The following is a 26,684-nucleotide window of genomic DNA, read 5'->3' on the forward strand; positions in this document are numbered from 1 at the left end:
GAATGCTCGTGACTTTGGGGACAATATGTCGCCGTTGCAGGCGGACAAAGTAACACCGTTGCCATATACCGATTGCTAGCAGAGACTAATGTTAGGCGAATTCATCGTTAGGGATGTCATCTGTGAACACAATGGTGTCAGGCCTTTACATAGTGCGTTGAGCATGAGAGACTGACCTCAGGACTCAGCTTCATCGGGAACCTCCATTCAGCACTGCAAATCAGGCATACAACAGGATCACCCGTTGAACAAGTCATGCGTACCCAGAGGAGTCAATCGAGCCAGGGCAACGAACACCGGAGCTAGCGAGCAACGAAAGATACGATAATAATACAACACCTGATAGAATCCACACACAAGAACGACGACGTCTGAGCTCAAGCTGTCACTTCAGGCGCATCCGCGAGCGACTTCTCTAACCACTTCTTCCTCAGCTCTTCCCTCTTCCCAAGCCTCGTTCGTAAGTCCTTGTCCCTCGGCTGAGGAATATGCACGAGCACATCCTCCCTGAGCGGAACGTAGAAGAACCTGTATGTCCTGACGCATATGCGGATCTCAAGTCCGTCGTCTGTCAGAACCTTCGGGCCCTCCTGACGAACATCTTCGGGGACGTTCCTACGTGAACGTGAGTGGCTTGGTAAAGGTCGAGAATATATAGACCATACGTACCGTCTCAGGAAGGGACGACGCAGATGCGCCTGGGGGACACCTGGCGTATCCCCATCGGCGACATACGCATCCAAATACGCACGCCAGCGCTCGGCGACCGCCTCGGAGTCGTCAACGCTTGGCTCATCCTTGCCAATAAGCTGCATCGTCATCGTTCGGGAGTCGTGCAACTGTAAGGGCAATGTTAGGCTCGGAATGAGCGTACAAAGGCCAGCGTCACATACCCAGTCAATGCGGAACAGGTTCTCGTCCGGGCCAAGAATCTTCTCAGCGTTGTGCCGAGTGTTGATCTGGTCCTGCACAGTCGGCGAAGTGATGGAACGCTCGCGCTTGAGGTTCTCCAGCAGCTCCTGGCTCTTCTGGTCCGCGAGAACATTCTGAACCTGCTTGACGAGAGCACCGATGACTTTGTCGATGGTGAAGATCTTATAAGCGTTCTGGAAGGTGTTCAGTCGCCCGTCTTTGTATTAGTAAGAGGCGTAACGGACCTTGACACCGAACATGAAGCGCATCTGCTCCTCAAACGCGGGCTGCTCGATCTCATTGTCGAACAGACGCTCGCAGGAGTCTAGCAGAAGATCGTAGTAGTGGTCAACGGTTGTACGCTCAGCGATGCTCATCGTCTCCGATGAGTAACCAAAGGTGTGGGGAGGAGGCTGCGTCGGATCGCCCTCCATGCTCAGCGACTTGAAGAGAGCCAATCGAGAGTAGATAATCTGACAGACTGTCAGCCTTGCGATGTTAGAATCAAAGAACCATTGCCTACCTCAAGCAACCGAAGCACGCAGTAGAACGTGGTATTCGTGAAGAACATGTTCTTCCGCCCCTTGCGCCTCTGTGCCGCAGCTGCCTCCGCCAATGCCTCATCGTCCGCAGGAGCCGGCGACGCCAACCTCGAACCTGGGACCGGGCTCGCATCCCCTCTCGACCGCGTCACCCGCGTCGTCCCCGTCGACTTCGCCTGCTCGCTCTTCAGCAACTTCTTCCGCAGATCTCCCGCCGCCGCCTTGCGACCACGACTCGCGCGCGAGCCACCGCTCGCGACGCTCTCGCCATCGTCTTCCGCTCCATCCTCGCTCGGCTCGCTCTCGAAGGTCTCCTGCACGACGACAAAGGCATTGTTGAACGCCACGGGATCGAGCATGAAGAACAGCGGGACGAAGGCGCGTAGGAAAGCCTCGATACGACGCCGTTCGTTAAAGGGCACCTGAGCCTGGGTACGATCGACGAACGAGAGCGTGAGCTTCAGCGCGTCCTGCAGCACCTGCGGGTCGTCGATGACGAACTCCATCTGGTGCCTTGGCCGCGTCCGCGCAAACAGAGGGTCCACCAAACTCGCCCTCGCCGAATTCTGCTCATCGCGCGCCGCGGCGATCTGCTGCACCAGCGTCTTCTGCGCCGTCGCGCGCTTGTCCGCCGCGCGGATCGCCAGCGCCTGGTAGTCCAGACTCTTCGCATAGTTCCTTGCGTCGACCTCGCGCCACACCTTATTCCACTCGCGCTGTGCACGCTTCCACTCCTCCTCCTTCTGCTTCAGCCGGCCAAGCACGACGGGGATCGCGAGCGCGGGCTGCTCCTGCATCATCTGCACGACCTCGACGCCCGCCGCGCGCCCGTAGATCTTCTTGATCACGCGGTGGTGCACGCTCTTGCCCGAGCCGCCAAAGTTGGGCTTGAGCTTGAACGTCGCGCGGTCGTCGGGCCCGAGCTGCATGATCTTGTTGTTGATGGGCTCGAGCATGGCTATGGTGCGCACGATCGCGTCGATGTGGAAGTCGTACTCGTGGCGCTCTTCCTCGGAGCGGTGCAGCGCCTCTTCGTACGGGTTCTTCTTGAGGGGCGCGGAGGTGATCTCGTCCTCGTTCGTCCAGGTCGCGTGCGAGACCCACTCGTCGTTCAGTACGGAGCGGCACATCTCGTCGCGTCCGGAGCACTGCACCTGTGCCTCGCTGGCGGGGAGCTTGCGGTAGCTGCCGTACATGACGCTCATGTCGATGCGCCCGGGCCGCATAGTGACGACCTGCGGGTGGGGCCACGACTGGTTCTTCGGCACGAGCAGGTGCGACTCGTCCTCCTTGCGCTGGTCCCAGCCCACGATCTCCTTCAGCTGTCGAACTAGGTCCTCGTCACCGCGGAGGAGACTTCGGCATTCCTTCACGAGTTGCACGCTGTCGATGTGATCTTGGGTGAAGTTATTGATGTGCTTCAAGAACTCGTTATACAGCTCCTTCGATCCCAGCGCACGCTGCACACGGTTGAAGAACACAAGCTGCTCATTGGTGGGCTCTTCTGGCGGTGGAGGGACAGGTTGTTGCGCCGGTGCGGCTCGACGACTTGGCGCAGGCGGGGGCGATCGATCGCGCGCATTGCTGGTAGCTGCCTGTTGCTGCTGTTGATGCCTCGAGCGCTTGGGCTTGATGGCGTGTAAGCCAAAGACGGTACGCGGAGGAAAATCATACACTGACCTTCGCTGCAGGCGGCTCCTTCTCCCGTTCCTTATCCTTCGCCGTCTCACGATCCCTCTCAACCCTACGCTTCTTTTTGGCTTGCGCGACAGGTGCAGGGCCGTGCTCCTTATCCGCCTTACGCTTGCTAGCGCCTAAAGGCGTCATCGTCCTGAGTGCAGCAAAATTCTCCGGCGACCAAGGCTGCTGCATCATCTTCTGCCACGCAGCCGCCGTCTGCGGCTCGTCCTTGAATATAGCTTGGATATCTTCCAGATATTGCGCCCGATCACCAGTGTCCTGTCCGGCCGCGCGAAGGACGCCCATGAGCTGGCGGTGCTTCTCGGGGTTGGAGTGCTTGATCGACTGAAGGTACTCCATGGCCTCTGGCGCAGCCGTTGGAAGGTGGTGTGAGGGGGCTGGCTTGTGCTCAGTCCATCGCATGTCGGAGGCCTGCATGACGTGTCCGGTGGGTGTGGTGACGGTGATGCCAGAGACGCCAGTGCATTCAATGCGATAGCCGATCGGGAGGAACGTATTGAAGCCTTGGATGAGCCTCGGGTGGCCGTGGAATAGCTGCGAGACGCGCTTGATGACGCCAGGCGTGTCGATCCTACAAAGCGTGAGCAAAGAAAGACAAAGCGCAGAAGATATACAGCACGCACAATGAGCTCTTAAACTCCTTCATGATATCCAGAAACTTGTTGTACACGTCCGGTTGATCGCTGAATTGCTGCTTGACATTATCGAGGTAGCTGAGCGCGTCGGTGACGTTGAGCGACCGTTCGCCGCTAGGATGAGGGGGTGGGTTCTCCAGGCTTGGAGGAGGGGGAGGGCGAGACGGAGGGGGTGGCTGATCGTTGGGGGTGGCGATCATACGCGGAATAGGCGCCTTGCGTTCATCGGGGGTATCCTTCAAGGCGCTGTTCGTATTTGTGTCGGGTGTGGCCTCCTTGATTCTCGGACTCGGCTCTGCCTCAGCCTTGGGAGGAGCAGTAGGAGGTCTGGATATGGCTTTGGGCTCTTTGTCGATTGGTCTTTCGGGTACAGGTTCTTCTCGCGCGCAACTCTCCGGGTTCTCGTCCGTAGGCGGGGGTTGGGATATTTGAGAGACAGGTGGCGCAGAGGGCGCCTCCTCAGCAGGAGGGGACATTGCCTGAAGGGTCGGCGCCTCGACGTCCATTTTCTGGCGTTGGGCGTTGCTGGTCGAGAACAAGGGTTGTCGCCGCCGTATTCGCCTGTGCCCAGATACGCTTCCGGCGGCCCGCCATCCGTCGCACGTGGCCGCCATGTGGAATTCTGGCAAGCGCAGAAATCGAACCTGGACTCAACTTCGACTTGTCCGCAACTTGTTGAAGTGGTGACCCATACTCCCCTGTCCCGTAAGCCGCGGGCTATCTCGAAGATTGAACTAACGTTTCTGCTGTGTTCTCACCTCGATTGCGTGATGACCGTCCTTCTCAATGGCTTGCCCAGTTCCCTTTGAATCATAGCTGCTTGTTAAGCTTGTTTTCGACGTCGAGCTGTGGCCTTCGACAACTCACTCTCGAGCGCTGGCGTGCCTTCAACCCCCAAAACGATGACTGTCTCTATACGGCCTACCCTATCTTACCCTTCCACATCAGTACCTGCCACACAGTCCTGTTCCGACGACTGATTAGGCGGGCCATGGGCGTCCCGCCCATGCATCACTCCCAGGATCCAGATCACCCCCCCCCCCATCCTCATATATGAAACCTTGCGATGGCGACAACATACGCTTGCTGTCGTCCTGGTACACCCTGCGCTCGAGCTCCCTTGCCGCCAGTGTCAACCAGTACTCCACTTAAGCAACTAGCCAGTACATCCTCCCACAAGCTAATCAACCCGACTCCCACACCAATGGGTTCCTGGTGGTCAAAGACCGTTTCTGACCCCGCTCAGTACGCCACGCCCGTGGCCGCCGGGAAGGACGGCCAACTGCATCCTCCCATCGATGAAGTCCGAGAATACGACTACGTGATCGTCGGGGGAGGTGTGTCGTCCGCTGAGGACTTCAGGGTAGAGGCGCATGCTGACAGGCGCTACAGGTACGGCAGGATGTGTCCTGGCGTCGCGGCTGTCTGAGGACCGCATGAGTTCTGTCCTACTCTTGGAGGCCGGTCAGAGGTGAGCCCCGAGTCAAACTTTGGGGTTTGTCAGTCGCATCCGTACGCGCAGTCAGGGTCTCCGCCTGCTTGTCGAAGTTCCTGGCCTTTTCAATGTCTTTTGCGGCCGATACAGCAACTACCAGAATCCATCGCTAACGCGCGACCCTTCCAGTCACGAAGGCAATCTTCTCGCTCAGATACCCCTCGGATGGGGTCAAATTCTAAAGACTAGCGCAAACTGGGGGTTCCATACGACGTGCGTATAGAGGGGCAAACGTTTGATGATGTGTCCTGACTCACGCGCACTTCTCAACCGTGACTTATTTCTTCGCGTTCCATGTCACACAGCGCCCAAGATCACTTGAAGGGGCAAGAAATCTACTTTCCTCGAGGAAAGATATTAGGCGGCTGCAGGTGAGTGAATTCGCCGGTGCTCAAGCCTGGTGCTATAGTACTATGCCTTCCGTTCGTGATTTTCCGTGGGCTGAGCCCCTTTCCATAGCTCCATCAACGCGTACGTGTACCACCGATGTACTCCAGAAGGTTAGTTCCGCGTATCTTGCTATATTTTTCGTTTCATTGCCCTCACGCTGCTCTTGGGGGTAGAACGGCGTCCAAATGCCGTCGCCGACTCGGATACTGCCTCTGCTGCAATTGTTGACCGCTGAGCATCGACCGCTGACGACGCGCCTGTTCCGAGAACATCGAGACTGAGCTCCGTCCGCGGGAAATCGTGTTGCGCTTGCCTTGCGACTGATAGCCCTACGCTTCTCTGCGGACATCGTGCAAGGAGTTGCGCATAAATCTGGCGAACGGACATGAAGATTACTTCTGAGTGCTGACGCTTCAACAGACTTTGACGGCTGGGAGCGGGCTGGCGCCAAGGGCTGGGGCTATGCTGAAATGGAGAGGTGAGTTGTCCGTGTCTTCTACCTAGTAACCAGTGTTTGCGATGGCCAGCCGGTATTCTCGTTAACCGAGTTGTCATTCCCTTGACTGCGCGGCGTTCTCCTGCTCCGTACAATGTCTTCGCCGTGCAGCAACCGATGCCGTACACGTACGACGCTCCAGGCCAAGTCCGCGGAATGGACGGACCTTCTTGTCGTTCTCGGATTTTCTGTCATTTCCGCCACTGGATACGCATTTCCCACCCTCTGCTTCCGACCAAGCTTTGACCTCCATCTGCTGATGCTACGCTAGCCGCGTCCGCCTCATCGCAGTCCCCCATCCTCCTTCAGCATGCCCTTGTATCCCCTTTCACTATCCTGTACCGTCCCCGCTCGCATTGTCCTATCCCCTTGCATCATACACCGTCCTCTTTCATCTCGCATTTTCCCAACATCTCGCACCCTCTCAACAACTCGCAGTCTATGATCCACTCCCATCTTGCCCATCTCGCTTCCCCGCAAACTCCTGACGTTCACCCTCACCTCCTTCCCCACAGGTATTTCCTCAAGTCCGAGCACTACGTCCCTCACTCCGAGTTCCCGGACGTCGACGTCGCCCAGCACGGTACCTCCGGCCCTATCTATACGTCGCACGGGCTTCTCGCCGTACGTCCCATTCGGTTCTCTATCATAGTCTCATTGCCTTCGCCCTTCGACTCTATTCTCACCCCTGACCTCCCCCAAACGCATCCCGCCAAGTGCTCTACGTGATGATCTGCATGCACACGATAATCTTCTACGTGCTCAGTATGATGACCCACATGCGCACCAAGCCAACCTTTATGGTCACGATGATGATATGCACGCTGACCATGATGATCTGCAGCCCATTCTCAAGGCCACCATCCAGTCATGCGAAGCGCTGGGTATACCGTACACGCAGTGCGTTTCGCTTGGGCTTTGTTCTCTCCTCTCCTCCGCCATGTGATGGCTACTATCAGTGATGGAACTCGTAGCTAATACCACCGTGTCGCTCACAGGGACATGAACACCCGGGACGGCACGCTGGGCGTCTCCCGCGTCGTGTCCGCTGTAGATCCCAAGGGAAACCGTGAGTGCTTCTCGCGGATCTTCTATCACTGTTCGCGCAGCACGAACTTTGCCCCGCTTGACTTTACACCTCACCGCCTACCCTATGCAGCACAACTGACGAACCCCATGCAGGCAGCTCCGCCGCGACCGGCTACCTCTCACCGGACGTGCTCGCGCGGCCCAACCTAACGGTGGCAGTAGGGGCTATCGCGGACAGGATCCTGTTCTCTGGGTCGAGCCATGGACAATCTTTGGGGTCAGGCTGTGGACGGTATTCGGAATCGAGTGAAAAACAGAACGGACTCCGCGCCACCGGCGTCCTCCTCAGCAACAAAGCCTCCGTGACAAAGTACGCCGTCGCTGCGCGCAAGGAGGTAATCCTGACCGCGGGGGTGGTCGGCACGCCCCAACTGCTGCTGCTGTCCGGCGTGGGCCCACGGGATGAGATCGAGCCGCACGGGATCCCGTTGGCGCACGAGCTGCCGGCGGTGGGGAGGAATTTGAGCGATGTGAGCATTTTGAGGCGGTCGCGAGGGAAATTGAGGGCCACGCTCTGTAGCTTGCCACACGCTCTGGAGCTGGTCAGGCGCTTTGACGTTATCGTGCTGATATTCTACTATTTTCTCAGCATATGGCCGCTGGTGCGCTCAACTTCCGCGCGAAGCCAAACGCACAGACGTGGGACTACCTTCTCCGACCGCTCGGCGGCGCGGTCGCTCTGGCGAAGTGGCTCTATCAGGGCTTTGGGACGCCTTTGGCAGCCCAGGGCGCGCAACTTATATTGTTCTTACGCTCGGATGATGAGAAGTAAATGTGGTTTTCTTATGCAGGTGTGAAGCACAGACTGATACGGCTTTCAGGTTACCCATGCACGACAGCACCCCCATCGACGCCATCCAGGATTTGACGACCGGGAAGGGGGCTCCCGACATTGAGATGCTCGTCGCCCCCCTGTTCGTTCTCAACGACGGCGTCATGGTCCCGTCGAACAATGGGATCACCTTTGTGAGTGATGTTGATGTTACGCCACGCGTGGATAACGTGACCAAACACATGCACAGAGCACCATCGCACTACAGCCCAAGAGTACAGGCTCCATCACCCTCCGCAGTGCGCACCCTTGGGACGCGCCACTCATTGACCCGAAGTGCGTCCACGAGCATCTGGACTGCAGGACCACCGCTCAAAGCCGCTATCTTCGCGTTATCTTTTTTAGCTACGGCGCAGACGACAACGACCTCGCTATAGTTGCCAAAGCGGCCAGGCTCGCTATGCGTATTGCGCGCACGGAGCCGCTCGCGTCGCAGCTTGACCTGCCCGCTGACTCCAAGGACGAATCCACGTATTTCTGGCCTGGGGACGCCAACCCGGACACGGTGCGTCCCTCATTCACTAGTTGCCCTACCCAGAGTCTGAATCTCGCGCTTACCCTCCCTGTTTACCCGCCGTGCAGATTCCGGACGATGACCTCAAGCGCTGGATCAAGCGGAACGCCGCCACGCCTTGGCATTCTGTACGTCGTGTCGATTCCTACCCCGCCGGCTGATACCACGCCCCCCATTCGTTCGCGCACCCAGAGTGCTGCTGTTGCTAGCAAGTTCTAACGCGTCCGCACCAGACGTCATCAGCGCGAATGGGCGAATCATCAGCGACGTCCGTCGTGGACTATGCGCTGAATGTTCATGGGATCGCTAGCCTTCGGGTCGTCGACGCATCCGTTTTTCCGACGCAGGTCTCGGGACACCCGTGTGCCGTGGTCGTCGCTCTAGCCGAGCGGGCGGCGGACATTATCAGAGGCGCTGCTGGGAAGGAACAAAAGGACTGAATGGATGGGCAACCGGAATTCGGTCTTGGTGGATGCATCACTTTCGCTTGATGGAGGGAAGGTCGATGGGCCTGGCCTCGTCCGTTTCCTCCCGCTGCTGTATTGGGCTCATTATGGAGTCGCCAGCGCTTGCTTATGCTGCTTAAAGTAGATCCTGCGACCTGACCCGCGATGTACGCCGGGTGTGGTCGTGTAGATGAAGGGATGGTCCTCGAAATCCTGATCGATGCTTGAATATGCCGCAGCTCGGGGACAGGCTTTTACTGGGAATCCGCAAGAATTCATGCACAATCCTATTGTACGATAGGTTGCCGGTGGCGAGGAGGCTTTCAGAACATTGAGCGGATTTTCTTGAAGATGGTGCTAGCGAACTCGGACATGACACGTGACGGGCATGTGGTCGGAGCCGAAGGTAATGATGGTTGAAGTTCAACATTGCGCATTGCGCGCACATGCACGGACATGGCCAGCATTGCTTCTAGCCTCTACAGGACAGCTAATCTTACTGCACGGCTCTCCGATATAGGTCACTCGCCACGAAGCTCCATCTTTTCTTTTGCCGACCTTTGCGCAAAACAGTAAGGACGGCCGGTTCTCCGATCGAGTGTAGCGTACCTGGGTCGTTGATTCCACATGCCCAGGCTTATCCACTCGGTGCTGTGAGTCTTTCCACCGACTGACGCGGATCCATATCTCTGAGCCAGGTATGAACGGAGCAAGCTCCGCGCCGAAGAGTGGATCGCTGTGCACTCCACTTGCTCGCGCTAAACACCTACACCTGTCTTCGTTGACAACCTGGGTGCCTCGAGAGCAACGGCCTTCGACCATCAGCTACGTCGCTCGAGCCGGCGCTTGCAGTCGCCCACACTGCCCAAGCTTATTTACTTTTGAGTTTCGGTTTCAGGCCCTCACCGACGAGATACATCCGTGATGGTAGTCTCTGCGCCTATGAGTTCAATTAAAAGAGGTTCTCTGACTTGTATAGCCAATCTTTCTCAGACGCGAAAGCAACGGGCCTCCAGAGGGACATTATTGCGGCTCATAATAGTGTTCGAACGGATGCAATGCTGAGCAGTTGCCCGTCGCTACGCTGTTTGGCGAGGACAGCGGCCACGCATGGCGCTGCAGCGGCGCTTAATGCTCTCCGACGCGTCACGAGCTTCCTTTGAGGCCAAACGTCGAGAGCCACCTCTTTGATAGACGATATCACAGGCCATGTTCGTCGGTAGAACGGATCGCAATGTTTGCGACGAGAACGCGAGGCGAAGGATCTTTTGCATTGGCTTCCACCAGAGTTATTGGGGCAAAGTCAAGTGTTCCTCCAACGGAGCGTATATTCCTAGAAGGGAGGGGCTTCAGCTCTGTTCTTTCTACTTCATGGTAGGATTGTGGGTGTCGCGCGTGCTTGACTGCATGCAGCGGCAAGTGGCCACGCGCTGCCACGCGAGAGCGCGGATGCATCATTCAAACAACTTACGTTTTTCCTTATATGGATTGTTTTGATCGATCAGTTCATTAAGGAGATCGCCGGCGCGGCGGGCGCTCCTCCTGACTTCCATCATGCCACGTATTTCTCACCGCCTTCTCTCGTTTGAGCGGAGGCAAGGACTCTCGACTGTAGCAGCGAACCCGGACGGTTACTTTGGGGCCGCCTTCAAATGATTGCAAGTGAAATCAGGGCGAGAGTTGGAGTGTGATGCAGATATGGGGTCCGAGGCAAGCACGGGCCTATTCGGCCCTCTCGGATGCGAGCAACCGCTCTCCTTTTCCGAATTCTCGACGCGGATATCAATCCAATTTTATATCTTCAGAATCAAAAACGTTCGTAACCGGCACTTTTTGCGGAGGCGTACCGAAGGCGAGTGCCTTCCAAGACTTCCTAGCCACGTTGCTGTCTTTGGCGCTCCGGCACTCGCGGGGCAGTCCTACAGCTGTACTCTGCTATGCCCTCTCTGGCTTTATGGATAGGCAGCAGAGATATGGGCGCTATTGTTTCATCTCAGGCGAGCCAGCCTATCACAGGATTTGTTAATTGTTACGTTCAACTACGCTGGCGGAGGGCAGCGCGAAGGAAATTGCACCACGCTTATGCCTTTCCACTGACAAATTTGCTTGCTTGAGACGCCTTTGGGTCAGGAAAACTCAAAGCAACGCATGGGTCACTTCAGGTGCGTCGTATACTCAGTCAGCATATCCCGCCCGACACGGTTTTCCGCCGAGAGTAGCTCGCTCTCGGCTCCCACAGACTGTATACCTCTAGCTAGTACTGATATCTCTACGAATACATGCTTCAACGGTGGCCTATCGGCGGAGGGTATACGCTGAACTACCGAACTAGACTCAGTCGGAGCAGCGGTCGAAATTTCGGCCAAGGCCTCCCATCTCGTGGGATGACACCGTTGAGGTGAGTGGCTAGCTTGTCTACCCGGGACCACCACTGACGATACACAGAGCGTATACGGCATCCCTTGAGCTGCGGATGCTGGCCGCAGACTCCCTGCCGCCCAGAAATGATTATGCGACGTACCTCTACCCCATTTACACGCTTGATGGACATCAGAATAGGGAGCGACTGCGTTACCAGTGAGTGACCTTGAAGGCACCTGCGGACGCTTACGATCATTCAGTACCTCACCCGGCACCGCAAGGGTCCCGAGGTCGAGCGCACTGCGCTGCTGAACATCCGAGAGACTACAGGCCCTACGCTCGCTCGATATGTACGAACAATGGCCTACGTTGTCAACCCACTGGGGCAGTGATCGAAGCTCAACGACGAGGAAAGATAGGTAGGTGCTTCGCGAAGATCATTGCCGGAGTTAACTCGCGGAATAGAAATGTCAGGCGCCGAGTAAGCCGGATGGAGCTCGAGAAGACAGTTTTAGACTGAATACACAGAGCCAAACGTATCTGATGTTCCCCGTCGTCGACAGCTTACTCACATGTAGCAGAGTCTGCGGATGGTACGGGCCCGAGTACCTATTCCCCAACATCGATCCGGTCCTTTCTTACGTTTTGCAGCAGGCTCGTTCGACGAGATGCTACTGCCGCCCCCCCTGCTCAGAGTGGTCGTGGAGGCTACCCACCTCTTTAGCGCTGCGAAACAGCCCGCCTCGACGGATCAATCCTGTGAAGTTGCTGCAGTCGAGGCACGAAACGGGTGATTTGCGTCGCGCGGACCTCCACGTTTGAAGACCGGCATCTTTGGCGCCTGCTCTCGGCAACGAGAATTCGGAGAACAGCTCGGAGCGGGGTAAAATCAATGTGGGCGCGTTCAGTGTGATCGTGCCAGCGCTGATGTCGACATGACAGCGTCGTCGCTGCAACCTCCTGCTCTATAGAGATACTGGAGGATCGAGGTGGTTTGCCCCGGGTAAGCGCGTGGGGGGCGTGCGATGTGTTTCGCCACACCCTCGCCCGTTCAGGGCTTTGGCTGCCAAAATCCTGGGCACTAAGTTTGTCACCGGGGCGGAGCGCACTGCCGACATACATACTTAAGCACCTACAGCTACCCGTCTCCACCCGTCGTGCTTCTCCCTCCCCGCTTAGAACAAAGCTCTACGAATACTAAGGAAATGGCGCCAAAGCACGACACCAGCCCATGCTCTTCTGCTTCTGTACAAAAGAAGCCCAAGTAAGCATGTGCCGCTCATTAACGCGCTCGACGCTGACGCGCCTGCTAGACGTCGTAACAGGGTGATACTCTCCTGCCTCAACTGCCATGCATCGCGTCGTATGGTGAGCATCGTTCACTTTGGCACGCGTCGTCGTCGCTCACCATGATCCCAGTGCGACAGGGAACGTCCCACGTGTGGACGATGCGCGCAGCTTGGTCTCGCCGCGCTCTGTATGTACCAGACGCCGGATCCACGAGGGATGCCCCAGCCGCCTCCACCACCGGCCCCTCAGGTCGTCGAGCAAGAGTGTGCGCCAGTCGAGGTACGCCATCTGCCACTCATCATCCGCAACATACGCTAATGCCACCGTAGCCACCTCTTCCTGTTCATGAGCCGATGGACACGTCGCCTACCGCGTCCACGTCCTGCCAATCACCGCAAGCGCCCATGACGCCGCCGACGCTCCCTCCATCAGCTCCGATGACCCCGCCTGTTCCATCACGCGCACCCTCTCCCCCTGTTTACCCGGCGTGCATGCTACGCAAGCAGGAGTCGCCAGTGCCGCTCCCGCCAGTGCCGCCCCAATGCGAGGTTGGTCGGTCTTCGATGTCGACCGATCTTCGTACTGATTGACTTGCTAGTTACCGCCAAACGACGATCTCTACGCACACAACCAATACAACGCACTGCCACCCACTCAGACGACCTATCCGATGCCACCGATGCCCAACGGGTGGCCTCCGATGCCACTCATCTCGTTTGAACAGGCATGCCTGATGGCAAGCGCCTTCCCTTACTTGCCATGGTGGAACGCTATGCTCGCTCTCGCTTCATGCCCGCCCGTACCACCGCCAGCACCGCCCACCCAGGAGCAACACTCCGCGCCAACCGTACCTCCATGGGACATGCCCGCACCCGTCGGCTACGGCGGTCAGCAGCCTGGCTTCGAGCAGTTCATGGCGAACATCACGAACTGTCCGACGGCGTGGGGTGTACCTCCAGTACCGCCTATGCCGCCTGTCCCTCAGCCGGAGGTGCCTCTCGCTAACGAGACGTGCGGGGCCGCGTCATTACCGTCTGATGACTTCAGCCAGCTGCTGCTGGATAGCATGCTCGTCGAGAACATGCCCTGCTCGATGGACCCCATGACGTGGGAGTCATCGCCAGAGTCATCTTCAAGCGACGCATCGCTCTCGCCGCTGTGCTCATCCTCGTCTTCGCTTGACACATCGTGCCCTTCCCTCTGCACGCCAGGCGCCTCGCCGGGCATCGAGTCCTTCGAGTCCGACAACTTCTTCGGCATGCCCCCGTCGGAGCCATCGGGCCTACCCGACATGAGCATCGACTTCTCTGCCTGGGACCTCTCATTACCGTGCGAGGACGAACAACAGCAGATAGACGCACAGGGCATGTTCCAGCCATTCCTGCCGCGACCAGATAACTGGCTCTCACCGGAATTCGCATGATAATGCCTTTCTGGTCTTAGACGACTCTTCGCTCTCATCTACCATTGCATCTCCCCAAAATCCCTCGCCATCTGGGTGGCGCGTACTCGCTACTTGTCTTCGTTCGCATGTCATGTTTTTAAACCTATCTATTGCCTCTACGTCGGGCGCCATTTCTTCTAGCTATCGGACATTGGCATTGTTATCCTGGAGTCACCCTACATATCTAAGATTTGACTACTCACTAAAAACCTGTATCCTATCGTCTATAGATGGAGGGCCGCGGCGCGGACTTCATCTCCCACTGCCTATCGTATTGGAATCGCATATGCATCGTGAATATACGTCAACTGTATCCTCATCTTGGCTTTGTGGCACACGGCGGGATCTGCTTCAGGGACTTGCGGAAAATGAAGTACCTGACGAGTCGAACGTACGACTTGAAGGTCAAGCTTCAGGTGTGCGTTCCAGCGATTGATTGGTGGTTGTAACCCGTGGACGAGTCTCAGCGACCTCTTACCCTCGTGACGAGGCGATGAGTCACCCCACAGCCGGGAGCAAACGTTGCAGTGTCCTCAGAGACGACCAGCATCAAAGTCGCGGAAGTCGCTGTGCCCAAGCTGCGGCGGTATGCAGCGCGTTTCGCCAGCCTTACCGAGTGTCGCTCGTTGCGCCGCCCCGCCCACCTCTGATGGGCGCCCGACTCGCACGCGCGTGTCCCTGCGGTGTCGAGGATATGGTATACGGGCCTCACAAACAGTAATCTTGTATGGACACAAATCGACCGATCCAACCGTTCGGCTATAGCTTACCCTCACCTCCGCGCCGCACGCGTTGACGGCACTGTTCAGTCCGAGGGTGCACGCTGACTTACGGGAGCTACAATGCCACGGGCATGCTCCGATGATGACTTGATGCCTGCGTCGTATGCGCCTCCCCCATGGCAAAGGCGGAGTCGAAGCCTGCGCGCACGGCGATCGCAAGTGTTTCCGCCGCTCGTGAATATGGGAATATTTCGGCGTACCACAGACAGTGAGGAGATGGAGCATCACCACGACAGTACGACCGACTCGGAGTCGTTACATCGCACTAGGAGTAGATAAAAGCAAGGCGGCGGCGCCAAGCAGGACTACCCTGGCTATAGCAGTGGCTCCTCAACGACCGAGGTCGCCTTCGGATGCGCGCTAGCGCTTGCGGTGACAAGGTGGGTAATTTGTGGCCATCGGCTCGGTCCGCCTACCACTCCAACGCTTGCAAGTACAAGTTGTCAACAAGTGGTCATATATTCATTTACCTACCTATCAGTATCAGATTCAGATCCAAAAGGACTCCCTATCAATCCCTAAACATGCTCCGTGCCTTTCAGGGATTCCACGAGCGACGAGGTGCCCATGCTAGCCTGTCCTGTTCTGTCCACCCAAGTCGACCTCGGTGCCCTGGTGTGCACGCGCCAGTTTCAGGCCTTCGCTTCGACGGTCGCCAGCCCCTTCTCCTCCACCCACTTCTCGATCGTCCCGTTCACTTGGTCTGGCAGCTCGAGCTGAAGCCAGTGGCCCGCGTCGAACACCTCTACCCGAAGATCCTCGCACGCCTTCTTCAGGTTCTCGTCCGCATGCAGCTCGGGGAGGCAGACGTAGTCCTTTGACCCGCCAATGTACAGGAAGGGCTTCTGAACCTTGACGGTGGCTGGCGAGATATCTGCGAGACCATTAGCGTTCGAGGCTCTTTGGGCAGCCAGCGCGTACTCACCGAGACCATCGCTGTCCTGTAACCCCCGGCAAGCCATCTTGTACCAGTTGAGCGGGCCCGAGAGGCCGTTGTTCGTGAAGGCCTGTCGCCAGATCTCGCGGTGCTGGGATCAAGGTAAGTTTTGCCCATCGCCTTCCTATCATATTCACTAACCTCTTCCGCGACGTAGTCGCCCGCCCCATGTTGCCTGCCTTCAGTCAAGAACACGTCCGCGGCACCGACTGGGGTCATGTGCGTCTTCCATAGCGCTGGATCCTTGGGATAGAGTAGGTCGAACAGGGAGTCGACCTAGCGAAGCAATTCAGGTAAACCGTACACAGGCCGGAGCTGAAGATCGCGATACTCACGTTCTTCTCAATGATGTCTGCAGCCTCGTCCTTGTTAAAGAAGGCCCAGTATCTGGACGCTTGAGGTCAAATGGCCTACGCAACGACGCAAGGCAAGTCTTACCCAAACAGTTCGGTGCCGAATTTTTGCTTCATGGCGACCATGACTTCCTCCAGGTAAAATCCCCGCCTGATCGCGAGACCGACGGAGAGGTGCACGAACCCGAGGAAGCGATGCTGGTGCAAGACTGCAAGATACGCAGTTGGCATAGTACCCCTACGAGCGCCTCAACGGTCGCCACAATCCATTTCTTTCGCCGTTCACTCACCAGTCATGCCCAACCACAATCACCCTCTCCGCCTTCTCGTGCTCAACAAGATCGACGAAGTCCCGCGACTGCTTCGCGCCGATGTATTCCGCAGGGTCGCCAGGCTTGTCCGTGCCGCCGTAGCCTAGCATGTCTGGTACGATGAGGCCATAGCCCTTGGCACCGAAGTGCGCGATCTGGTGTCGCCAGTCGTGCGGCGTCGAGGGGAAGCCATGCAGCAGCAGGAGCGTCGGGCGATCCGCCTGAGGCGCGGCGTAGCGGTAAGTATACCTGACCCCGCGAGAAGTGGTGAATTCTCTAATGGTGAGCGAGTTCAAAGGCATGACGGCGTCGTGGAGAGTAGCGAAGCTGCGTTGGTAGGACTGGAAGTCGACGACGCGCCGCTTTATGCAGAGACTGCTCGCCGGTTACATCGGTTATGTTACTCCCTTCCCGAGGCCGCTCGTCTTCTTGTATGTCGGTAGACGACAATGACTGCCTCGGTACAGATCGTTCAAGGCGTGCGCGCCACATCTTACTCAGCTTCTGCCCAGCTGCGTGGGAGTTCTATGCCCTGGGCTTCTTGATTGGCCGCGTCGAATCCTTCTTGCTGACTGATCTTTAGTAAGGCAAGGAATGTGGATGAACCTCTTGAGATCCTACCGATCTCCGTCCTCTGAGAAAGACGGCGGGGAATTAGGCTTGAGCTATCAAAGTCGGTACGGAAAATGCACGGTGAGTTGCAACCCTCTTTCCTTGAGCAAGTAGCAGCACCACTTGTAGGGCTGTGGCCTCACAGCACACTATATAAGTCGAGGCGGAAGTCGAAGAAGTAGAAGCGCAAGCTTCTCAGTTGCCGACTCGAAGTTGAACTTTGCCGTGACCATGCTCTGTCACGGCTGTTAGTCCGAATATGGCAGTCCTTGAGGGTAGCCGCAACTCACGAGCACTTTTTGTCCTTCCCCCCGATGTACTATGCTACTACGATCTTTCTGGTCTTCCCCCAATCAGAAACTTTGTTTTCATAAGGATCCGGCGCCTTCTTGCAGCTATCTGATCCTCACGGATGATCACGCGGCTGGTAGAGGTGGTGCAAGCCATTGCACTGACCAGTGACCTGGTTTGGTCAGAAGCAAGCACGTCGCACCCGGCGTCGCGCAGGATCGCTCAAACTTTCCTCAAAGTCGAACTTGTAGGTGATGGTGGGTGCAGAGTCCAGACGATCACCGCTGTGATCCCGCGGGTGCGCGCCGGCACACGTGGCGATGGGCGCCTATTCATTTCAACAATCTGCAGCTCGCGAGGGCTGGCTTCCGCGCCATGAAACAGGGGAGCCCATTCTCATGGCCTATATTTCGCGCAGATCCCGTCTGGATACCGTCTTGCTTGTCCTCAACGTCGACGTAGTCCGTCCCCTCGCAGTTGCCTAGCTCCCTCAAACAGTTTCTTCGCATCTTGCACACCACGCTCATAGTCACCATGTCTGATACAAAGCACCCTCTGGCCGAGTACGGCGTGGATCCTAACAAGATTGCGCCCGACGCGACGCCTTCTCCTTCTTACAACATGCCCACAAGCATGCCTGAGCCCGCGACGTCATGGGACAACCCCCAACTCCCCACCCAGCACGACGCGATGCCACCCGCGTACGAGGATCACACGAATCAGATGCTCTCTCAGCCCCAGCCTCCTCAGCCATCGAGGCAGCCCCAACCCGTGCGGCCCCCCTCCCACCAGTCGCGCCCGAGCTCGTCGAGAGCGTCCGCATCAAGCACGAGCAGCTCTCATTATGATACCCCCGCCTGTTTCTCTCGCCAAGCGCCGCCGAATCTCACCTATCCTGACTTTAACCCGACTTTCCTGATCGCAAACGGGGACGGGGAGCACATTCACAAGGCTTTCCCGATTGCCGTGCCGCCTTCCACGGCGTTTCCCCACCCATTCCAGTCGCACGGCGTACTCGAGGAGGATTGGAAGGCGTGAGTCCTGCGCGGTGTACGGATGACGTCAAGTGCTGATACCGTCTCTCTCGCCAAGGTTCCTCCAGGCCATCCAGCAGAAAGCAATCATATCAGACGAGCAGAAGTCGCGAGCACGCATCCCCATCATCTCGCTCATCCCTGTCGTCAGTACGTCGATTTTGTTTGTTTGCACCTTTCCCACATCGCGGCTCACTTCCGCCCTAGACATCATCGTGCGCGAAGGCATCACGACCTTGATGAAGTCGCGCAAAGTTCACCCTGTCTGCAAGCTTATCCATCTCTGGAATCACGTACGTCCGAGCTCGCCTCCCTCCTTGCCCCCGCTCACGCACCTCCAGCACTACTTCAACCCCCGCCGGATAGAGGTCATCCTCATGCAGGGCAACGCCCGCGTCGACCAGGAGAAGGCGTCCTTGCCCAAGGAGTACGAAAACAAGGGTTACACCCAGACCGCCGGTGGCTCAAATCTGAACTTCGACGACGACAAGACCTTCCGACTCGTCGTGCGTTCACTCTCGGCACCTAGTTGCTGAACGATACCCTTGCGCTACGATTCCGTTACCCGCCGCAGCCAGGCTCGCATACACTTATCTATCTGGATCTTCCTTGAGTTGTTTCAGTATACGACTACATGACTCGCTACTACGACCACTATGATAAGCTAAGACTTACTCATGGAACAGACTTGATCGTAGCCGACAGAAGGGAGCAGGAAGCTGCTCCGCGCGACTCAGTAATGCTAAGTAACTTACTAAGTATACCTCTTTCATCCGTATTCTCCATAAGACCTCGCACTTTTGACATCCTCCTTGCGTCCTTGAATGCAGCCTACAACGCGATATCGATGCGCACAATGCCTTTTTCAGTGCGTTGAACTGGTGTAGAATAGTATCCAACGCACGCCAGATTGCCAGCGTTACCATGACATACCTCCAGGATAGGGAATTGCGCAAGCCTACAAGCCGGTCGCACATACGGTGCCAGAAAGAGAACGTCTTGTCATCCGAGTTCAGCCCCAGCATGCTAAGGAGCTAGCCAGCAACTACTATATACAGTCCTACTGATTATCCAACGCGTAAGTAATCCAAAGCAAGGTTGTTGTGTACATAGGTGATGGGGATATTGTCGTTTCGTGGTCATGAGCGCTTCTAATAGCGGGCTAGGCTTGTGGTGGTGATATACAGGGAGCACTGAAGAGCGCGCGATATGAGAGGGAAGCGACGAGAGAGGGCGCCGCGATCGGAGAGCAAGAGGACTAGAGGGAGCGTAAGAAGAGAACTATGCTGGGAGGGGAGCCTTCGCTGCTTCCGGCGTGTCTTCCGGTGCAGGGTCCTTCCCCTCCTTGTCGTCCTCCTTGGCCTGTTCTGAAGGCTTAGCGTCCTTCCCCGGTGCGTCCTTCATGATCTCCTCGACCACCTTCTTGCCGGCGTCAGTGAGCGTAGCGTATCCGGTGCTGATGTCCTTGTCAAAGTACTTGGGAACAAACCTAGCAAAACATCAGCACCGCCGCGAACCAAATCCAGAACAGGACTCACTCCTCGCCCTTCTTCTTCCGCTCGCTCGCCAGATCCCGCTGTCGCTGCTCGATCTCTATCTTCTCCCGCGTCGCCTCCGAGTACTCCTTGTTCGTCAAGTGCTCCGTCACCTTCCCCCACAACTTGCGGCTCTCGTACTCGTCCATCTCCTCCAAGGGCCTCACCGACTTTGGCAGTATCTGCAACGCAGCGAGGTCGATGAGATCCTCGTACTCGCTGTTGTCGCTCTTCGAGAAGTCCGCGACGGACGACATGGCAGACTTGCCACCCGCCGTGACGCTCGGCGCCAAGCTTGTGCGCGACGCACTTGCAGAGGCAGGAACGGTGAAGGAGCCTGCGCCAACACGTCGCCAGCGAATCTTGCCCCGCCATGAACCATCGAAGATAGCGACGACACGGTTATGCGGGACGGCCTTGACCTTCGTCCACGGCTCATCGCCGTCGTGCACGGTGTGGATGACGCCCTCGACGAGGAAGTGTGGCCGGCCGAGCCATGACTCTTCCTTGTATTCAATGATAGTGCGGAATTTGGGCAGACCAGGCTTGGCCCCGTCGCAAGTGATGATGGTCGACTCAGTCATGGTCGCGTAGAAGTTGCCGCGGAGGACGCCATTGACCGATGCTGACGGGTGCGTGATGCGGTACTCCTCGCCAGCTCCGGGCCCGCCGGTGAGCTTGATGTAGATGCCCTTGTTATGCTGCCCAGGCAGGACGCGTACGGTGGTGCCGGAGACCTGTAGACGTGGGGCGTAAGTGTCGACACTCGATGACGATTGCAGGGCGCAGGGGGCTTGGCATCCTTAGCCTGCCGCGAAAGACTGCGGTCGCTCGGCATAGCGCTATGAACTGCGCTGCCGCCTCCAGGCATTTATGCGCAAGGCCAGTGCACAAGAAAGCGTACCTTCGCAGATATCTGGTCCGTCCCATACATCTCTATATGTCTATCCGGGCACGCAGCGTAATACGACGACACCGGCGGATGGTGGCTAACCTGTGCGACATTCCGTTAGATCGCGCGAACCCTGAAACCCATCGCATATGCATACCTGTTCCGTGAGGAATACGATACGTGTACGCTGCTCCTCCAAGCTGAGGTCCGACATCTGCGCCTCCACCGAGGTAGGGGCCGTGGAGGGGCTCTTGCCTGGTTTGGAGAGCAGGCTAAGCCCGCTTCGGGTGCTCTTGGAGCTCTTGCCAGAGCGGATGCTGGCGGTCTCGGGCGCGAGGGACGCCTGATCGGCCGCGCGTGCTGAGGACGTAACGAAATCGTTCGCAGCGGGGACCACATCCCAATGTGCGCGGAAGTGCTCGCCGAGCACGGAGTTGTATGGCTTGCAGATCTTGCCGTGCTAGGAGGGTGTAAGAAAGTGGAAAGCATGCAGATAGCCGCTACGCACCACAAACTTCAGGTCCTTCGTGAAGGTGAACTTGACGACGGCCAGCATGCGCTCGAACGGATCCTCCGAATCATTGATGCTATGCACTGCTCAGTGCTGGGCGCGACTCCCACAACACACAACGCACGATGCAAACACATCTGGTCTATCCAGGTAGTGCCAGTACTCAAGATTCGGTATGGGTTCGAGCAGAGAGGCCGGGAGCGACAACCGCCTGGGATGACACGTCGGTCAGTTCAGTCTGGGGTAGCGCATACGTCCTGTGGCTGACGCACATAGCCGCGATGTCCTTCACACCAAAGCACTTCTTCACCAGCTGCATGATCATCTTCAGCTTCCCGCCCTCGCCCGTATCGTTGGATTCGGGGACCGAAATCGCGGGGCCCGGTGCCTCCTCGTCGTGCACCGCGCCCGGGTCGACTGCAGGCTCGCTATCCTTCGCGCTCATGCCAAATGTTCCTTGGGATCGTCGCAAAGGTATATCAGAGACCGAGAGACGTCAAGAAAGGAAGCGAGAGGATGAAAGTTGGTAGCAAAACGCGGTCGCAGCGGAGGCGGTCCGCTCGTTCCAGTGCTGCATCGTAATTACCTCGTCGCACGTGCGCCGGAGTTTGCCGGCGCGGGGCGCCGCATCAACGCGCGAAAGTCGAGCTTCACTTGGTTTTCTCCACCACCAAGGCCAACTTTTCATTGAGCACCACCGGCGCTAAGACCCTGCCTGCACTGCCTCTCGCCTGTGGAGGATGAGCGGGTATGTCCTTGGTATGTCTTCATGAAGTTCTCTATGGTCGCGAGGGTCATAGGTTGGCTTCGTGTCGAGAATCTTCTATATCTGAGCTTCTCAAGTCATCCGACGAGGACGCTGCTATGTCATCGACCGCAGGATCGCTCGGACTCTGTTGAAGACGCAAGCGATAGGTTGACGCTACAAGCGATAGTTGACGATACAGGCGATAAGGTGGCGACTTGCCTCCTCCGAGCCCGCGGCAGGTTTCCGCTACGCACGCGCAGGGATGGATCATGTGGAGGACGTCTTTCAGGTGAAGTCCTCGTCGCGTGTCTTCCTTTTATACCCCCGTGTCGTCCTTTTATACCCCCTCGACGTAAGATAAAGTGCCGGCTGACGTGCTCATTTCAGCTCGCGCTTGCCATGATGCACCCTAGGCGCCCGCCATGAAGCACCTTGGCAGGCAGAAGGATACAAAGAAGAGTATGAAGGGTACGCCTGGGCCCGATGATTATGTCCCTGGGCTTTGGCGTACCGCGCTTCGCGGCTAGCTTTGAATAGTGCTTGAGGTGAGTTGAATTAGCACGTTATGGTCGAGACTGGAGGGTAGGTCAGAAGCAAGTCAGTTGACAAGGTAAGAAGTAGGCTAAGATCGCCCCCAAAGCCTACCTTCTATACGCCTTCATCGTGCGTACGCGTCACGAATTCTCTGAAGCTGAACCCCTCCTGCAAAATCTAGCTGAATGCAGGGTGTTTATCCCCGGTGACAATCGATCAGCGCGAAGAATCTGAACGTGCTGGAGGTTGTGTGGTGAAGCAAACCTACCTTCAGGCTGAAAGGTTCTGTTTAGGACGGCCGCATGCGCACGAAGTCTCTCAAGCTTCAAGCGCCTTGCGCCTCGCCAAGACCAGGAAGAGGCTTCCTCGACGCGACTTGACTTCGTGGAGTCCCTTCGTGCGCTTTTCGACGCCGGACGTATGCTGTAAGAAGGCTTTTTGTGGCAATGCCGACGAGCGAAACGCAAGAGCCACCTTACGACGATGCAAACGCGCTGGATTTATGTGGACTGGCACATCGCTGTAAATATCACTTTGACAAGTTGACGATGTGGTAGTGGATGCCTTCGCGCGATGGCGGCCGCATTTGAGGCAACATGCGCCACCCAGCGATTTCAAGTTCAACGGAGAAACTGTGTCGGTGGCGCTGCCTCAAGGCTCGTGCTCGGCGGCTCATCGTCCGACGCAGCGACGAGGCCGATAATCGGTGCCTGTCTTCTGCGCACAACGATGATAGAGAACAGCATCGGTGCGGAAAAGGCGTGCTCATTCACTTCAAGGAAGTGGAAGACGCGCGCGCAGAAAGAAAGATGCGACGCTGCACGCGCAGAATCTGACGATGATGGATCATTCGGCTGGATCCTGGAGTCATTAAGACTCAAGAAGGGCTACAGATCTTCCTGTTGCTGTCCGCGCTCGGCAGAGGAGGGGAAATACGGCAGAATGAGAGGTAAAATACAGCACCCGAGCTCGACGATGCTGGCGGACAGCGTGGTTCTTGGAGCGAGGGCGACGCTGCCCCGGCCCAGCGCGAGAGCGAACCCAGGATAGAAGTTGAACCGTGGGACCGTGCCGGGACTTGCCGTGCTCGTGGCGTCACGTGTGTGCCAGGGCGAGACTGGCCGAGACTCAGAGTGCCGCCGAAGTTTCCTTTTCGAGGTATGTCTTTCATCATCTCCGCGATCTTGAACCCGCGAACGCTGCAGCTGATCGCCCTCGCCTGACCCTGCTGCTGTGCGACACCCCCATTGTTATCTTTTGGGACGAATGTGTAACCCCTGATCAGTATCGTGAAATGTCATTCTGCCTCCCGCCGTTACACTCTGTCACCCCGTCCCCCCTCGCCGGTGGACAGGATTAGAATGCGCAATGCACCTCTCGCCGTCGATACAGCTCTCGGTCCAGCCTGAGGGCGCTCCTCGACCGCCCTCGGACCGTCGGGAAAAGCTCTTTGAAAGGTACGCACCGCACGCGGGCGGGCTGGATCCACCAACGCGCATACGCGCGCCGCCGGACTATGTCGGGCGCAGGCCGATCGAGGCCCGCCCGACCCCTTCCTTTGCCAATCACGTCCGTCGGGCGCGCCCAGTGCGCATGCGTGACATTAGGCTCCACATCGATGTCGCGGGCAGCGCAGAGAGTATATAAGCCATGTCGCAGAGCAGACCACCCTATCCGCATCACTTGCAACCGCCACAGCAGCTTCCTCTAGAGTCTTCCCACTCTACAGCTCTCCTAATCGTTCGACATGTCTGAGCAGACCGTCGCCAACACCCGGGCCCAGATGGACCGCCTTCAGCTCGAGGTCAGCGAGCTCAAGGGCCAGAAGGGCGTCGAGGACATCACCGTCGGCGACTACCTGCTCGCGCGTCTCGACCAGCTCCAGGTGACGGTGAGTACCAGTTTGGATTGTGCGGCGCGATCGCGGCTCATCAGCGCATCAGAACATGTTCGGTCTTCCTGGAGACTTCAACCTCGGCTTCCTCGATCTTGTCGAGGACCACCCCAACATCCACTGGGTTGGTAACTGGTAAGCGCGCACCCTCTCTACTTCCCGCCTTTCGCTCATCCTTCCCAGCAACGAGCTTAACGCTTCGTACGCCGCCGACGGCTACGCTCGCGTCAAGCCCGGCTCCATGGGTGTCCTGCTCACGACCTTCGGTGTCGGTGAGCTCTCCGCCGTCAACGGCATTGCCGGCTGTAAGTCTCATCGCGTCCCACCTTCATCTCATCGAGCTCATCCCCTCGCCAGCCTATGCCGAGATGGTCCCCATCCTCCACATCGTCGGTGCCCCGTCCACGTCGCAGCAGCTCTCGAAGCCCCTCCTCCACCACACGCTCGGTGATGCGCGCTACGAGGCCTACGCCCGTGCCTACGAGCAGTTCACCTGCTGCCAGAAGTACCTCATGAACAAGGAGACCGCCGCCGCCGAGATCGACCACCTCCTCACCGAGATCCTCGTCAAGGCCCGCCCCGGCTACATGACCCTCCCCACCAACCTCGTCTTCGAAAAGATCTCCTCCGAGCGCCTCCGCACTCCCCTCTCTGGCCTGCCGCCCCCGAACGACCCGGAGGTTGAGGCCCACGTCATCGAGGAGATCGTCGCCAAGGTGAAGGCCGCCAACGGCGGTGTCGCCGTTCTCGTCGATGCCTGCGCTGTCCGCCACGACGTCGTTGCCGAGCTCAAGGAGCTCATCGAGAAGACCCACCTTCCGGTTTACTCGACGCCCATGGGCAAGACCGTGATCCCCGAGAACTACGACCGCTACGGTGGTGTAAGTGTCCTTGTTCCGCTTTAGGCAAGCGGATCCGCTGACGTCGCGCGCAGATCTACATCGGCTCGATCTCGCGCCCTGAGATCCGCGAGAAGCTCGAGGCCGCGAGCCTCGTCCTCTCCATCGGTGGCCTCCGCTCCGACTACAACTCCGGCAACTTCACCTACAACTTCCCCGTCTCCCACACCATCGAGCTCCACTCCGACCACACCAAGATCGCCTACGCGCAGTACCCGGCCATCGGCATGAAGCAGCTCATCCCCAAGCTGACTGCCAAGCTCGAGGCTTTCGCGGCGGCACAGCAGGCGATCGCTGTCCCCAAGTTCAACGCCGTCTTCCCCAAGGAGGACACGGAGATCATCTCCCAGGCCTGGTTCTGGCCGACAATGAGCGAGTTCTTCAAGCCGCACGATGTCATCATCGCCGAGACTGGTGAGTTCTGATCTGGCCTGACGATCTCGGCGGCAGAGGCTAACTCTCTTCGATAGGTACTGCCAGCTTCGGTATCACCAACGTCCCCTTCCCGCCAGAGTCCGTCTTCATCGCCCAGATCTTCTGGGGCTCCATCGGCTACTCCGTCGGCTCTACGCTCGGCGCTGCCCTCGCCGCGCGCGACCGCAAGCTCGGCCGTACTATCCTCTTCGTCGGTGACGGTTCTCTGTACGTCGTTTTCCCTTGGTTTCTCTTTGCGCCTCGCTGACCTCCATCGCAGGCAACTCACCGTCCAGGAGCTCTCGACCATGCTCCGCATGGAGTTGAAGCCGATCGTCTTCGTCCTTAACAACAACGGCTACACCATCGAGCGCTGGCTGCACGGCAAGGAGCGCAAGTACAACGACATCTTCCCCTGGGCATGGGCCGACCTCCTCAAGGTCCTCGGTGACAAGGAGGAGAAGCGCTCGACATCGTACACCGTCAACAACAAGAAGGAGCTCTCCGCCCTTCTCGCCGACGAGACCTTCTTGCGCGCAGACAAGATGCAGCTCGTCGAGGTGATGATGGACCAGTTCGACGCCCCGATCACGCTCGTCAACCAGGCTGAGCTCTCGGGCAAGACGAACGCGTACGTGCCAAAGTAAAAGGTCTCCTGTTGTTGTATGATTTAGATGGGTATTTGTGCATGGTAATCGGGACGATAGACATAGAAATGTACCACCACGAGTAATTTATGTACAGTTAGAACGGCCACAACTTCATTCTTCCTCTCTCTGTTGTTGTGACG

The 26,684-nt window shown here is 57.6% G+C and overlaps 7 protein-coding genes across 7 annotated transcripts; 4 read left to right on the forward strand and 3 right to left on the reverse strand.

The window, feature by feature from the left end:
* Positions 1–304: 304 nt before the first annotated feature.
* Positions 305–3,918, reverse strand: SCHCODRAFT_078491 (uncharacterized protein). The gene is made up of 7 exons (XM_003028497.1): positions 3,779–3,918; positions 3,135–3,726; positions 1,436–3,082; positions 1,158–1,385; positions 894–1,106; positions 670–839; positions 305–615 (listed from the first exon to the last, which is right to left on the reverse strand). The coding sequence occupies exons 1-7, from the start codon at positions 3,799–3,801 to the stop codon at positions 378–380; spliced, it is 3,111 nt and encodes a 1,036-aa protein (XP_003028543.1). The 5' UTR covers positions 3,802–3,918; the 3' UTR covers positions 305–377.
* Positions 3,919–4,994: 1,076 nt separating this feature from the next.
* Positions 4,995–9,289, forward strand: SCHCODRAFT_0258147 (GMC oxidoreductase; the record flags this gene model as incomplete). Its single annotated transcript, XM_003028817.1, has 14 exons — positions 4,995–5,127; positions 5,183–5,261; positions 5,745–5,785; positions 6,096–6,153; positions 6,687–6,795; positions 6,938–7,071; positions 7,170–7,240; positions 7,354–7,730; positions 7,850–8,028; positions 8,082–8,226; positions 8,283–8,368; positions 8,438–8,597; positions 8,675–8,734; positions 8,840–9,289. 14 exons carry the CDS (start codon positions 4,995–4,997, stop codon positions 9,044–9,046), a joined length of 1,839 nt encoding a protein of 612 aa, XP_003028863.1. The 3' UTR covers positions 9,047–9,289.
* Positions 9,290–12,892: 3,603 nt separating this feature from the next.
* SCHCODRAFT_02513295 (uncharacterized protein) lies at positions 12,893–14,126 on the forward strand (the record flags this gene model as incomplete). Its single annotated transcript, XM_003028816.1, has 3 exons — positions 12,893–12,982; positions 13,033–13,251; positions 13,302–14,126. 3 exons carry the CDS (start codon positions 12,893–12,895, stop codon positions 14,124–14,126), a joined length of 1,134 nt encoding a protein of 377 aa, XP_003028862.1.
* Positions 14,127–15,456: 1,330 nt separating this feature from the next.
* SCHCODRAFT_01159789 (alpha/beta-hydrolase) lies at positions 15,457–16,832 on the reverse strand (the record flags this gene model as incomplete). The annotated part of the gene is made up of 6 exons (XM_003028496.2): positions 15,457–15,803; positions 15,855–15,957; positions 16,008–16,142; positions 16,202–16,253; positions 16,305–16,457; positions 16,510–16,832. The coding sequence occupies 6 exons, from the start codon at positions 16,830–16,832 to the stop codon at positions 15,562–15,564; spliced, it is 1,008 nt and encodes a 335-aa protein (XP_003028542.1). The 3' UTR covers positions 15,457–15,561.
* A 689-nt stretch (positions 16,833–17,521) lies between these two features.
* SCHCODRAFT_02552089 (uncharacterized protein) lies at positions 17,522–19,388 on the forward strand. The gene is made up of 4 exons (XM_003028815.3): positions 17,522–18,467; positions 18,526–18,617; positions 18,675–18,760; positions 18,809–19,388. Exons 1-4 carry the CDS (start codon positions 17,968–17,970, stop codon positions 19,001–19,003), a joined length of 873 nt encoding a protein of 290 aa, XP_003028861.1. The 5' UTR covers positions 17,522–17,967; the 3' UTR covers positions 19,004–19,388.
* A 65-nt stretch (positions 19,389–19,453) lies between these two features.
* SCHCODRAFT_02637779 (uncharacterized protein) lies at positions 19,454–21,959 on the reverse strand. Its single transcript, XM_050345989.1, has 7 exons — positions 21,678–21,959; positions 21,530–21,616; positions 21,403–21,481; positions 21,052–21,354; positions 20,907–20,996; positions 20,006–20,739; positions 19,454–19,956 (listed from the first exon to the last, which is right to left on the reverse strand). The coding sequence occupies exons 1-7, from the start codon at positions 21,848–21,850 to the stop codon at positions 19,749–19,751; spliced, it is 1,674 nt and encodes a 557-aa protein (XP_050198629.1). The 5' UTR covers positions 21,851–21,959; the 3' UTR covers positions 19,454–19,748.
* A 2,120-nt stretch (positions 21,960–24,079) lies between these two features.
* SCHCODRAFT_02637783 (pyruvate decarboxylase) lies at positions 24,080–26,669 on the forward strand. The gene is made up of 7 exons (XM_003028814.2): positions 24,080–24,578; positions 24,631–24,716; positions 24,765–24,886; positions 24,939–25,462; positions 25,516–25,894; positions 25,951–26,122; positions 26,175–26,669. The coding sequence occupies exons 1-7, from the start codon at positions 24,435–24,437 to the stop codon at positions 26,539–26,541; spliced, it is 1,794 nt and encodes a 597-aa protein (XP_003028860.1). The 5' UTR covers positions 24,080–24,434; the 3' UTR covers positions 26,542–26,669.
* Positions 26,670–26,684: the final 15 nt, after the last annotated feature.

This window comes from Schizophyllum commune (genome assembly GCF_000143185.2).
Source record: "Schizophyllum commune H4-8 unplaced genomic scaffold SCHCOscaffold_10, whole genome shotgun sequence".
NCBI lineage: Eukaryota > Fungi > Basidiomycota > Agaricomycetes > Agaricales > Schizophyllaceae > Schizophyllum > Schizophyllum commune.

Bases quoted from the DNA above. Each gene is read 5' to 3' on its own strand.
- SCHCODRAFT_02637783 (XM_003028814.2), top strand. From the start codon at position 24,435: ATGTCTGAGCAGACCGTCGCCAACACCCGGGCCCAGATGGACCGCCTT. The intron at 24,579-24,630 runs GTGAGTACCAGT...TCAGCGCATCAG, and splicing joins TCGACCAGCTCCAGGTGACG to AACATGTTCGGTCTTCCTGG. The intron at 25,895-25,950 runs GTGAGTTCTGAT...TCTCTTCGATAG, and splicing joins TGTCATCATCGCCGAGACTG to GTACTGCCAGCTTCGGTATC.
- SCHCODRAFT_02637779 (XM_050345989.1), bottom strand. From the start codon at position 21,850: ATGAGCGCGAAGGATAGCGAGCCTGCAGTCGACCCGGGCGCGGTGCAC. The intron at 21,617-21,677 runs GTGCGTCAGCCA...GTGTCATCCCAG, and splicing joins GTGAAGGACATCGCGGCTAT to GCGGTTGTCGCTCCCGGCCT. The intron at 21,355-21,402 runs GTGCGTAGCGGC...ACACCCTCCTAG, and splicing joins CGAAGGACCTGAAGTTTGTG to CACGGCAAGATCTGCAAGCC.
- SCHCODRAFT_078491 (XM_003028497.1), bottom strand. From the start codon at position 3,801: ATGAAGGAGTTTAAGAGCTCATT. The intron at 3,083-3,134 runs GTCAGTGTATGA...CACGCCATCAAG, and splicing joins AGGAGCCGCCTGCAGCGAAG to CCCAAGCGCTCGAGGCATCA. The intron at 1,107-1,157 runs GTCCGTTACGCC...AACACCTTCCAG, and splicing joins GCTTCATGTTCGGTGTCAAG to AACGCTTATAAGATCTTCAC.
- SCHCODRAFT_02552089 (XM_003028815.3), top strand. From the start codon at position 17,968: ATGTCTGATACAAAGCACCCTCTGGCCGAGTACGGCGTGGATCCTAAC. The intron at 18,468-18,525 runs GTGAGTCCTGCG...TCTCTCGCCAAG, and splicing joins CTCGAGGAGGATTGGAAGGC to GTTCCTCCAGGCCATCCAGC. The intron at 18,618-18,674 runs GTACGTCGATTT...CTTCCGCCCTAG, and splicing joins CTCGCTCATCCCTGTCGTCA to ACATCATCGTGCGCGAAGGC.